Source organism: Hemitrygon akajei, chromosome 6 (assembly GCF_048418815.1).
Source record: "Hemitrygon akajei chromosome 6, sHemAka1.3, whole genome shotgun sequence".
Taxonomy (NCBI): Eukaryota; Metazoa; Chordata; class Chondrichthyes; order Myliobatiformes; family Dasyatidae; genus Hemitrygon; species Hemitrygon akajei.
Window position 1 is genome coordinate 60,541,951 of NC_133129.1, and position 13,445 is coordinate 60,555,395.

Below are 13,445 nucleotides of genomic sequence, written 5' to 3' on the forward strand. Positions count from 1 at the left end.
CTACCCAATATACTACATCAATTTGGCCATGAGGTCAAGAAGTTATCTATGATTATGGTTATGGTGAAGCAATGGAAGTTACATAAACTTTCCAAATATTATACCAAAGGAGGGAATAAAATTATCCACAATAGAGATGCATCCCATTAAAGCAATAATCCTTTCTTAAAAGTTAACACCAATACATCCCAGTTGATAAATACAATTTGCAATTGTGTGCCAAATTAAAATTTAAAATTTTTCACTGGTCCTTTCAGTAAATTAAGATACAAAAGAAAAAAAGTTTCATTTTTTGAAAATCTATGATAATACCTTGATTCTTGTCTCCAACATAACCAGCAATGGTTATGCCTAGTCCATGAACATCTTTTGTAAGTTCCACATCAAATACTTCCCCTTCAACATTCTGGGAGAAAGCTGGTTCAGGCTAAAAAAAAGATAAATATTGTGCTTGCATATTATGCTTTTTATTCTATTAATCTCATACCAACACTCACAAAATGCGTGTTGGTCAAATATCATAAACAAAATATGGGACAGTAAACTTTTTCCACTAATAAACTTTCTATTTGAAAGGCAGAAGGTCAAAAAACAAATTATAAAATAATTGCCTTCAGGGGAACACAGGCATAATTACTTGCCTCTTCTGCTACCGGCGGTACAGTTGGTAATGCAGGAAGTCCATGAGGGGCAGCAGCCAAGGGATCTTCCACAGCTCCTCTTGCAATTACCAACTTGACTCGATTTCCACACTGTCTCAGAACCTGAGCCACTTGCTCACTACCCATTCCGAACAGGTCTGTTTCACCTATCTTGAGAATATGATCCCCACTTTGAAGTCGTCCATCCTTTAGTTATAAACAGATGGATTAAAATGCATGATAAATCACGTTTTATATGGTTTGCCTTTATCAGCAAAGTTATTATCAAAATTATCCTAGATGTATCTTGTACAATACAACAATGTCTCACTCTCCATTAATATTGTGGAAACACAAAGAACTTTACAATACAAGGGACTATTTGGACATAACAGGACTCATGAGCTGATGATAGAGCAATCAAAGCAATAATTCTAACAATAAAGTGTGAAAATGAAAGGAGGATACATTTAAATTTACCATCAGCAAATATAGGGTCATCGTCAGCTGGACAAGACCATCAAAAAACTAGTATCCAAAAAAAAAGTATGTAAAACTCTGGAAGTCAGGAGAAAAGGATGGCAGCCAGCACAAATGGTTGGAGCTGGTGGCAAGCATAAAACCAGGAGTAAATCTGTCCAAGAACAAAGAGAAATCTAACAAAGATTACCAGACAAGGATGTCAAGATTTTACAGCTGACAGCTGGAACTTTACTGTATAAGAATGTCAAGCAACACAACTAGATTACATTGTAAAAAAGAAAAAAGTCTGCAGATTCTGGAAATCCAAAGCACCATACATAAAAAAATGCTGGAGGAACTCAGTAGGTCAGATAGCATCTATGGAAATTAATAGAAAGTTGACATTTCGGGCCAAGACCTTTCTTCAGGACTGAGAAGGAAGGGAGAAAATAAGGAACAGTAAAAATTTTAAATTTTAACTTGTCACAAAATTGGAAATTGTATTTATCAACTGGAATGTATTGGCCAGGATAAAAAGGTGGGTGAAGAGAAGGAGGCTAGCTGGATAGCCAGATGAGCGGGAAAGGTCAAGGGTTGGATAAAAAGGAATTTGATAAGAGAGAAGAGTAGACCATAGGGGAAACGAAAAGAGGAGGGGACCCGGAAGGGAGTAATAGCCAGATAAGAAGTAGTAAAAGGTCAGAGTGGGAAATAGAGGAGTGGGGGGGGGGGGGGGGGGAATAGTTTACCTGAAGGAGAACTCGTAGTTCTATGATAAAAGAATTAAAGTTGGGAGTTCTCTGCATCTTAACAAATAATATGCAAAGTAAACATTGGTTATACAGAAAAGGGAAATAAACACATTAGTCTGTATTTAGAACAATTGCCTAAATGCACGTTTAATAGGCATGACAAAGATCAGTACAGATTTCCAATATGATCTTGCAATCAATAATGAAGCTGGAGGGAAGTGCAAAGGATTGTTAATAAAAAAAAATTGTACTTTTCTTGGAGGAGATGGACATCATCAATATACAGTATGGACATCTCTGGAATATGGACATCTCTGAAAGATCAACAGGATGGACTGAATTTTTGACAGCACCATGAACTAATGGTGCAGGATAGTGCTCCTCAGACTGACTCCCTATTACCCTGGTGATTACTGAAAACTGTGGGTCTTTTCTCACTTATCACCTACTGGTAAAACACTGCAGACAAGAACAGGATTAATAAAATAATCCTGACGAAGGGTCTCAGCCTGAAACATCAACAGTGCTTCTCCTTATAGATGCTGCCTGGCCTGTTGTGTTCCACCAGCATTTTGTGTGTGTTGTTTGAATTTCCAGCATCTGCAGATTTCCTCGTGTTTGTTGGTTAATAGAATAATATTGCCTTAAGCAAATAATGGTACTTTTAGCTCCTTACCCGATCAGCAACTCCACCAGGCAAAATGGTCTTCACAACAACACCAGTTGTTCTTCCACCTACTATTCCAAATCCTAAACCAGAGCCGTCATTAACCAACTCTACACTTTCAACAAACTGCCAATAGACCTGTTTGGGATAAAAGATTGTGCAATGATTATGCTTTAAAAATACAATTTCATTCCACAACATGAAATTTAGAAACCAAACTAAGAAGTCTGGTATGACACTCACATCTAACAATGCATTCAAAGATATCCAATGGAAATTTTCACTTACAAGATTCATTTTTTCAAGTTTGTGCATCAAAAAATACTTCAAGAAACTAATGAAAAAGCAGTCTTGTGAATAGAAATAAATTACAAAAATCAGAACACCACAGATGCCTGCAAATCTGAAATAAGAACTAAAAAGGCTGGAAATACTTAGCAGATCAGGTAGCATCTATGGCTAGTTAACCTTTCAGATTAAAAACCCTTCATCAAAACTGGAAGGGACAGAAAACAGATTAGTTTCAAGGTGCAGGGAAGATAGTGGAGGGACGAAAGGGATAAAGATAAAACCAGGAAAACCATGAAAACCATGAAACCAAAGTGATTCTGTTACTTATGAAGCTATTGAATTGATAGATTGAAAGAAAATGGAGAAAATGTAACGATTACAAAATACAAGTCTTATTATGAAGACCTGAAACCAAAACGAAAATGCTGCAAATATCTATTAAAACAGGCAGTGTCAGTGAAGAGAGGAAAAACTGGATAAAATTGACTGATAATGATAAAGACAAAAGTATGGCCTGGATGTTCGGGGCCCTTGACAGTGGATGTTTTTCTGCAATAGCGCACCTTGTAGATGTGCTCAATGGTGGGGAGGTCTTTACCTGAGATGGACTGTAGGTTACTCCATTCAAGGGCATTAGTGTTTCCATACCAAGCTGTGAGGCAACCAGTCAGTATACTCTTCACCATTCACCTATAAAAGTTTGCCAGTTTTAGACAACATGGCGGATCTTCGTAAACTGCTAAGAAAATAGAGGCGTTGCCATGCTTTCTTGGTAATGGCACTTACATGGTGGACCAAGGAATGATAATACCGAGGAATTTAATATTACTGATCATATCCATTTCTGATCCCATAATGAAGACCGGGTGCTCATGGACCTCTGACTTCCTTCTCCTGTAGTCAACAATCAACTCTTTGGTTTTGGTGTTGTTGGGTGACAGACTGTTGTCGTGGCAGCACTCAGACAGATTTTCAATCTCCATCCTTTATGCTGATTCGTTACCACCTTTGATTCACCAACAACAGTGGTGGTGTCATCAGCAAAATTAAATAAGGCATTTGAGATGTACTTAGCCTCAAAGCTGTAAGTATAAAGTGAGTGGAGCAGAGGCTAAGCACACAGCCTTGTGGTGCACCTGTGCTGATGGAGAAGTGTGGAGGAGATGTTGTTGCCAATCTGAACTGACTGGGGTCTGCAAGTGAGAAAAATCAAGGACCCTCTTGCACAAGGAAGTATTGAGCCTAGGTCTTCAAGCTCATTGATTAGTTTTGAGGGGATGATAGTGCCGAATGCAAAGCTGTAATTAATGAAGAGCATCCTGATGGATGGAGAGGTGTAAAGATTCCCTAATCTTAGATTCTTACCAATTTATTTAGCCTTCTCTGTAACAACTCGTTAAAACACACAAGTGCTTAATCCTTACTTTGTATTGGAGAAACGCAATGCTCTGTGAAATAATGCTTTATAAAACAGATTTCATTAGAAAGATTACATCATAATTTTATATCACAGAATCATTACAATTGGGCATTCAACCCATTGAGGAAGGCCAGCTCTCCGCAAGAGCAATCCAGAGAATATATAAACAATACACCTCTTTATGCTGTTTTTTTAATTATTAAATAGGAGAGAATAATTGATATATTTAGACTCTGGTGCATGCTACACTTACTGTAGATGAATGTGCTGAGAGCGTACTTGCATCTGACGGGGTACGTGAAATCACTGGACTGGATAAATGTGAAATTGCTCCCCTGGCAATCACCAACTGAACTTGATCAGTGGCTTTCTGCAGGATGCCAATAGCTTGTTGATGGGTGACGCTCTGATCTAGAGCCTGTCCATTGATGGCAAGGATTTGGTCTGCTTCCTTTAGTTTACCATCTCTATCAATAGAACAAACAACAATTTCATAAATTTATTCATTTCACTTTGTGGTTCTTTTTTTTTTGTACCTCCTAATGTTAAAATTTCAGTAAATATTTCAGTAACTTAAGTGGCTTCTCTGGATTAGAGACTCAAATTTCAAGATAACTGACACACAGTTGGATTGCAAAATCCAACTTGAACTCGGATCTGATACAGAGGATTGCAAAAATATGCAAATTAAGCTGCCCTGTTCATAATGAATGTTAGGTTTTCCAGTATCAACTACTATACAACATTAGTAATGTCTTGGAGAAAACAGAACTGCCAGTTTCTTCCTGGCGAGAAGGGAGGGGTGTGTGGGAGAACAAGGAAATAACAAAGAATTCAGAACATGCATATAACGGACAGAAAATGTCAAATCAAATCATGTAACATTTATTGTTCAATAACTCTCAATGCTCCCTCCATTTCCACTGAGGCACTGATAAGAGCCAAAAGTACAGACAAGCACTGCTGATTTTAAACACAATTTCAAAAACTCAATACAATTTGCATATTTTCCCTGCTCTGATGGAACTCTTCATAATGCATCTACCTCCACAACAACATGCTTTTTTTTGGAATGACATATATTGGTAACACCTCTTTTTTTTAATACTTTTTTAAAATCATAGTGTCCAGGAAAGAGGTAATAAAAATTTCAGTATTTTATGAACACAGCAATTTTCTTTTATTAGCTACATTACAAACATACTCTTCTACAGTATTAAGCTTTACAATTTATCGTGGCCATGTCCTGTAGCTTCAAGTGTAAGTAAGTTGTTTAAATTAGGTCTGAAGACAGTTTTATTTCAATAAGATTTTCAAGAGTATCTCCCGCTTTGTGGGTGATATTAAATCTTTTTGATAGTTGTTTCTTTATTGTCTGGAACTTGTTAAATAAGTATTTCTGTGTAAATTGCAATTATATGGATAGGTTTAAAATCCCTCTGTGGATTATAGCACAATTACCTCTTCAAACAAATGGAAGGCCAACTGAATGGTAATGCATAGCTAATAGTTGAAGTATCATAGTGATCAAAAAAACTCCATGTCCTCAGCATTGGTTTCAGTCAATGAGCTCAACTTTACTGCATTGTCTTCACGTGTAAAGGTGACTATAGACAAGTACTCAAACTGTGGTGATGACTGAGAAACAAAGGTCATAGACTAATAACTTCATTCTATCATCTCTTCATTCACTACTCCTAGGACATCAGCTACACACATCCCAGAACAGTAAACAGGTTGAAAGTCAGTCTCTTAGCCCTTTCCTGCTTGAGCATATAAGCAGATATTGCTGGTTATAAAAGTCTACAGAAGTCTACATTTATCATTAATTTGCAAATGAATAAATCTTCTTAAGCTATGGTTGACTCAGCACATGTCCCATATCTCCAAAGTCCCTGGATAAATCAGAGACCTTGTGCACTCTTTGGCTCTCAACAAGTCAGAAGACTCTTTTCTTTACCTACCATCATCTGCCCAACTACCAAACCGAAGGATATGGATGATCTCCATATCCCTCGCTTGTCATGTTTCCTGCCAATTCAGAGTCATAGAACACTACAAAACAGGAACAGGCACTTTGGGGCCATCTAGTCAATGTTGAACTATTAATCTGCCTAGTCCCATCGACCAGCACCCAGACCATAGCCCTCCAATCCATGTACCAGTCCAAACTTCTTTTAAATGTTGAAACTGAACCCCCGTCCACCAGGTCCGCTGGCAGCTTGTTCCACACTCACCGCCCAGAGTGAGGGAATTCCCTTTCATGTGTCCGCTATACATTTCACCCTTAACCCATGACCTCTTGTTCCAGTTCCAGTCTCACCCAATCTCAATGGAAAAAAGCCTGCTTCTACTTACCCTATATATACCCTTCATAATTTTGTACAACTCTATCAAATCTCCCCCCATTCTCCTATGGTCCAGGGAATAAAGTCCAAACCAATTCAAACGTTCCCTAGTCCTCAAGTCCTGGCAGTAACTTTCTCAGCACTTCTTCAATCTTATTGATATCTTTCCTGTAGGGGTGACCAAAACGGCACACAATAATCCAAATGAGGCATTACATCCTTACTTTTATATTCTAGTCCTCTCAAAGTGAATGCTAACATTGCATGTGTCTTCCTCAAGGTACAAGTTAATCTTTAGAGAATCCTTCACAAGGTTTCCAAATCCCTTTTCACCTCCTATTCCTGAATTTTCTCCCTGTTTAGAAAATAGTCTATGCTTTTCTTCCTTTACCAAAGTGCATGACTATATACTTCCCAACACTGTATTCCATTTGCCAATTCTTTGCCCAGTCTCCGAATATGTCCAAGTCCTTTCTTCTGCCTCCCTCCCTTCTCGAAGAGTGCGATAACGTTTGCAATTTTCAAGTCATCTGGAGCAAGCCCAGAACCAAGTGATTCTTGAAGGATCATTACTAATGCATCCACAATCTCTTCAACCACCTCTTTCAGAATCCTGGTGTATAATCAACCTGGTCCACCCTTCGGCTTCCCAAGCACCATCTCCCCAGTAATACATCCTCTATTCTTCTCTTCTCACTCCAACCTATACAGAAATACTCTCACCTTACAAGTGTGCAGCTGTTGCAATAACACTCATACAGAAACTACACAACAAATTATGTTACTCCAGCATTTGTCATTTCAGACAGAAAACAATTTACACAACCATTCAACAGAAATTCTGGAAGGAGATGCAAAGAGGTAATGAAAAATTCACTGAGAGAATCCACTGTATTATAATTGGGAATGCAAAATACAAGAGAATGTAAAAAATATTTGCCAGCAGGCAAGCTTGATGAGAAAGTCATAGAGAGAGCACAGTAAGGAGCTGGAGACAAGTGCCATGATGGGTCCTTCAAATATTGCATTGATGCTAAAGGCAATCATGTCTGGAATGACAGCAAATAAAATATGGCTGGAGAGAAGTGGTAAAAGGATTGCCGATTATGAATTTGGGAGGGCATAAGTTCTGGAAGGTCAGCATATTTACATTTATTCTTCATCTGTTAGTGCATAGTTAGAGCAGTGAGACTAGCTCCAGGGTCTGTATTGAGTTTATTGTGCGAGATTTGGGTATTCTGGGAGACCTCCAGCCTCTGGGATAACCACAACTGCACTAGGTGCACCAAGCTGCAGATCCTCAGAGAACACGTTAAGGAACAGTAGATGGAGCTCAATGACCTTCGGCTCAAGTAGGTAACATAGATGATAGGTAGGAGCTACAAGGAACTAGTCACCCCAAGTTGCAGGAGGCAGGAAAATGAATGACTGTGATGAGAGGGAAGGAAAATGGGTAGCCAGTACTGAGTACCCTGTGAATGTTACCATCAATAATAAAGTATACCATAGTGGGAGATGACCTACTTGGGGGGGGGGGGGGCTGGGGGCCGCAACAAATAGGTCTCTGGCACTGAGGCTCAGAAGGGAATGGGGGAGAAAAGGACTGTTGAAGTGATAGAGTATTCCATAGTTACAGGAGTAGATACAAGATTCTATGGATGCAATAGACACCCGGATGGTGTGCTGTCTCCCATGTGCCAGGATCAGGAACATCTTGGATCAGGTCCACGACATTCTAAAGGGGAGGGTGAGCAGCCAATCTTAACTGACTGGCACCAATGATACTGGGAGGAAAAGTGAGGACGGCCTGAAGAGAGAAATTAGTGAGCTAGGTAGGAAGCTGAAAAGCAGTACCTCCAGGGTAACAATCTGTGGATTGCTACCTCTGCCACACACCAGTAAGAGTGAAAATAGAATGATCTGGCAAATAAATGCATGGCTCTGAAAATGGTGCAGGGGACAGGATTTCAGATTTTTGGATCATTGCTATCACTTCCGAGGAAAGTATGACTTGTACAAAAGGGAAACTGAGGGGGACCAATATCATTGCGGGCAGATTTGCGAGAGCTGCTGGAGAGGGTTTAAACTGATTTGGCAGAGGGATGGGAACCAGAGCGATAGGGCTGAGAAGGGGCAGTTGGTATACAAATAGAGGCAGTGTGTAGTGAGACTGTCAGTAGGATGAGCTGCAATGTAAAGGGGACAAAATCGAAAAGGGTGACAGATATACAAGTCTAAAGGTGTTATATTTGCAACCACACAGTGTATGGAATAAAGTCAACCATCTTGTAGTGCAGTTAGAGATTGGCAGGCTTGACTCTATAGGCATCATTGAGTCATGGCTGAAAGAAGATTATAGTTGGGAGCTTAGCATCCAAGGCTACACATTGCACTGAATGGCAAATGGAATTAATAAAAATCAGCTTTAAGTATTTATGGCTTTGATATATTAACATTGGAAGACACAAACTTCTAAACATTTTTAGTTTCTAAAATAGCAACTATGAACTGGTATGGAAATCTCTAAGAAATTCTATTATGTCTTTTCAGAGATTTTTCCAAGGCAATATAATCAGCAATCCTAAGTAATAAAAAAAAACATTTAATACCTTAAAAAAACTGTTACCTTGCAGATACACTGCCATCTTGGATTTCCTGTACAAAGATCCCCAGTTCTCCTTTATTTTCACTCTTAAGTCCTACTACACTAAATCCCAAACCACCACTGGGAGGTTTCACTAGATTTATGTATTCAATTGGACGGCCCTGATGGAAAAGAAATTCATGTCATCAACAGAAACAAATTATTCACCACAAAGCAATTTATCACAGCAATCAGAATTTCTACGAAACGAATGTGTTCACCGATATTTTAAAATGTTGCAAAAGGGTACAACTAGTAATATATCAACGTGTATTTTCTCATAAAGTTCAAATATGTGGTCTAAGAGTAAACACTCCAAAAAAAAATCAGCATCTAACTGCAATAGCCCTAGATGTGAGCTGAGATCTGATACTTTGGGAAAGAAATCTCTCAATAACTAAATGTTAAGAAGGTAAAAGAAAAGTTAAGATGTAAAATTGATTTTGTTCTTGTACTCTCAGCATTAGCTGAGACTTAATTTATTTTAGTGGTACAACAGTTGTTTCAATGCAAATCAAAATATATTGAATGCAAAACTACTTTGTTCATAAATGGAACAAGTATGAAAATAGCCATTGAAATTAATTTAGACCTTGCATTAAATAGACTTTCAAAAGTGTAACTACTACATAAAACATGATATAACATTCTCTTACATGAGACATTTTTCTCAAAATCTGCTCGAATTCTTCATTGGATTGCCTGCCATTAACATAAGGAGAGCCAGGCTGTACTGAAAGTTCCTGTTCAGTTTCTTTATCTCCATTCTGTTGAGCAATCATGTATGATTCATTCAATGGGGAAGAAGCCAAAGAGACAGGTGAACCAGTTGCTTGAGAAAGATCAATGTTTGAATGTACAGAAGATGGTGCGATATTCATCTAATTAAAAAGATACAAATGTCAAAGTAATTTCATCAATAGCTTAAAAAAATAGGGAAATCTATAATCGTAAAACCGAATTTGTGATGAAGGATCTACATCCAAAGCAGTATTGATTTCCTCTTTCCAGTTGTGTATTTTCTGTTTCTATTTCACAAAAGTGATTATTTCAGACAGCAGTAAACATGCTAATTAAATGCTGCACTAAAATCTAAAATGATACTAAAACAAGAACACTTTTTTTGCATTATACTAGACAACACAATAAATATCTATAGAATAAGCCTGAAAGTAATGTTTAGCAAAAACTGGAAAAAAAGATTATAGAATAATCCTGGGGTATTAACATCAACAGCCATAGTACACAAACTCAAAAACCCCATGATAGCCTTGAACAATGAACCTAAAAAAAGACAAGGCGGAGAAGTATCTTAACGTTGTTATATTTAACATGTAAATGAACACCATTACACATTTGAGTAAACAACCATTTCCCCCTCATCCCGAGTTTGACCATCATGTTTAACTTCAATTGTACGGAACATACTGGGGAGAATCTATGGAATCTATGGCTAAACAATTCAGAAGCCATTAAATGTTGCGTAATCCATTTTCTGGGCCCTAGTTCCAAGCGAACTTCACACAATACACTGTGCATGAACATCAGAGTCGGCAGCTGTGAACCTGGCATATATGGTGTCTTCACTCACTTGCTGCTGAGCCATCTACTTAGGTTGAACTTTGAAAGCACAGTGAGCAGATAGTCACAGACATGAGGATTGAAGTGAGAGAAGCACAGAAGGTTGACGCGTGGAAATTTTTTAAACAAATTTTAGAGTCAGTCTGATAAGTTAGATAATACTGGATATACTCCCCTTGCTGATATATATTGAAAGCAATGCCATGTTTTCTGGTAATATTACTAAGGGCATTGAGTAGACGAAAAATAGGTGTGAGCTAAGAATAGATCCTTGTATCATGCTAAAGATAAAGGTGCACAAGGGAAGAGATTGTCCAGGTGGATAATAATAGGGCGAAATTTGCAAGGTCGTATCAAATTGGATAGCTATAGACACTAGAGGAAGGCAGTATGCTCAAAGGCTGCAGAAACAGATTAACTTAATTAAAACAGAAATCAATGCCATTAGTGACTGAAAGTTATCCTGGCACTGTGGTAGAGTTAAACATCTGACATCTGACTGGCAGATTCAATTGCGTTTCAGAAAAAAATTGACATGGATTAAGCAGGATTTCACACTCAGTCTTTGGAGAGCTAAGGAGGCAGTTTGTCAGCATAAACTCACAGAAGAATTTAATGTGAACGTAAAAGCACTTGATGGAGCAGTAAACAATATTTTGGATGAACTTGGTGCATGAGCAGCACCTGCGGGAGATAAGGAATTGTGGATGTTTCACATTGAAACCCTGAATCAGGACACTGATGGAGAAATATTGACAACATCAGAGGCAATTGTTTGAGATAACAGTGGAGTCAACAGAAGAGAAAGCTTTAAGGCAACAGCCTGCAGTTAATAAACAAACTGCTGTGAGAACACAGAAATCTACAGCACACTCAGTCCCTTCGGCCCACAATGTAACCTACTCTAGAAACTACCTAGAATTTCCCTACTGCATAGTCCCCTATTTTTCTAAGCTCCGTGTATCTAAGAGTATCTTAAAAGACCCTTTTGTATCCACTGTCACTAAATCTTCAATGAATCAAATGAATCTTATTTTCAATTACATTAGCAGATCTCCAGAACAACTTTCACCAGCAGTGTAAATTTGTGGCCAGCTGCCTTTAAGAGAAAGACTCTCAAAACATATCAATGCAAATTCAAGTCACAGATTTTCTCAGCAGCTTGCACTGTTTTCTCCTATTACTTCTAATAGTAAATAGAGCAAACAATGCACTATGCTTTTAAGTAGATTCACTCTTCTTGAAAAGCTGAAAGCAATGTTCCAACAACGGAGAAGCAGGCACTGATCATCAGTGCACATGCTTCTGCTTACATCAATGCTACTGAGCTGAAGAGATTAGACGGTCCTGTCCAAACACAGATGCCATGGATAAGAAAGCAAACTAGCCAATTTTTATAGATGTACCACAGAAAGCATTATAGCAGTTTGTTGTTCAACCAATTTTAATCTCTCTTCATACGACAAAGAACATCCAACTTTTTTGATGCTGAACTGAATGGAAAAGCAAATTCTTCAAGGGATGTCGACAGTATGCAGAGTGATATAGATAGGTTAAGTGAATCAGAGTCAGATTTATTATCACTGGCATGTCGTGAAATTTGATAACTTAGTAGCAGCAGTTAACTGCAATACACAATATAGCAGAGGGAAAAAATATAATAATAATAAATAAATAAGTAGTGGGCAAGGGGTTGGCAGATAGAATACAAAGTTCAACATTTAAATTTATTATTGGAGTCATATATATCTTATACAACCCTGAGATTTATATGCTTTCTGGCATTCACAGTAAATACAAGAATCAATGAAAGACCGTGCTGAAGAGGATAGACAAACAAGCAATGTGCAAAAGACAACAAACTGCAAACTCAAAAAGAAAAAAAATTAAAAAGCAAAAAATATTGAGAACATGCAATGAAGAGACTTTGAAAGTGAGCCCATAGTTGTGGTAACTGTTCTGCGATGGAGCAAGTGAAATTGAGTGTTAGTAAATGCAAGCTCGTCTATTTTGGAACTAAAAATAGAAGATTAATTAAATGCTGAAATGTAGAGACACTTGGAAGTGCTTGTGGATGAATCATAAACATTGGTTTGCAGGTACAAACCAGTTATCAGGAAAGCAAATGGAATATTGACCTTCTTTGAATTTAAGAGCAGAGAGGTTATACCACAACATTACACAGTATTAATGAGGCTGGATCCGGGTATTGCATGCATTTCTGGTCTGCCTTACTTGTGGATTGGAGGTGGTACAGAGGAGGTTTAATAAATTGATTCCAGAGGACAAGGGGTTCATCCTACAAGGAGCGACAGAGCAAATTGGGATGATATTTGCTGGAATTCAGAAGAATGAGAAACACAAACATATAAAGGGATAGATAAGATAGAGGCAGGTAAGTTGTTTGCACTGGTGGGTGATACTAGAACCAGGAGAGACAGCCTTAAGAATTGGGAAACAGATTTAAGATGGGTTGAGAGACTGCTTATTCCAGAGAGTACCGAATCTGTGGAAGTCTCTGCCCAAGGAAGCAGTAGGGATGGCCTCATTAAACTGAAGATACAGTAAAATAGATTGTTACGTAGCAGGATAATTAAAGGTTACAGGAAAATGGGAGGAGGGGGAGTATAAGGAGTTTG

The 13,445-nt window shown here is 38.2% G+C and overlaps 1 protein-coding gene across 8 annotated transcripts in view; it reads right to left on the reverse strand.

The window, feature by feature from the left end:
- LOC140729083 (multiple PDZ domain protein) overlaps nt 1-13,445 on the reverse strand; it is a 224,435-nt gene that overhangs the window by 167,330 nt on the left and 43,660 nt on the right. For all 8 annotated transcript variants that reach the window (XM_073048416.1, XM_073048413.1, XM_073048414.1 and 5 more), the window contains exons 4-9: nt 9,882-10,106; nt 9,208-9,347; nt 4,487-4,700; nt 2,532-2,660; nt 642-848; nt 313-427 (exon numbers count right to left, since the gene is read on the reverse strand). In XM_073048416.1, coding sequence (XP_072904517.1) covers nt 313-427; nt 642-848; nt 2,532-2,660; nt 4,487-4,700; nt 9,208-9,347; nt 9,882-10,106 — 1,030 coding nt within the window. The remainder of the gene's footprint in view (nt 1-312; nt 428-641; nt 849-2,531; nt 2,661-4,486; nt 4,701-9,207; nt 9,348-9,881; nt 10,107-13,445) is intronic.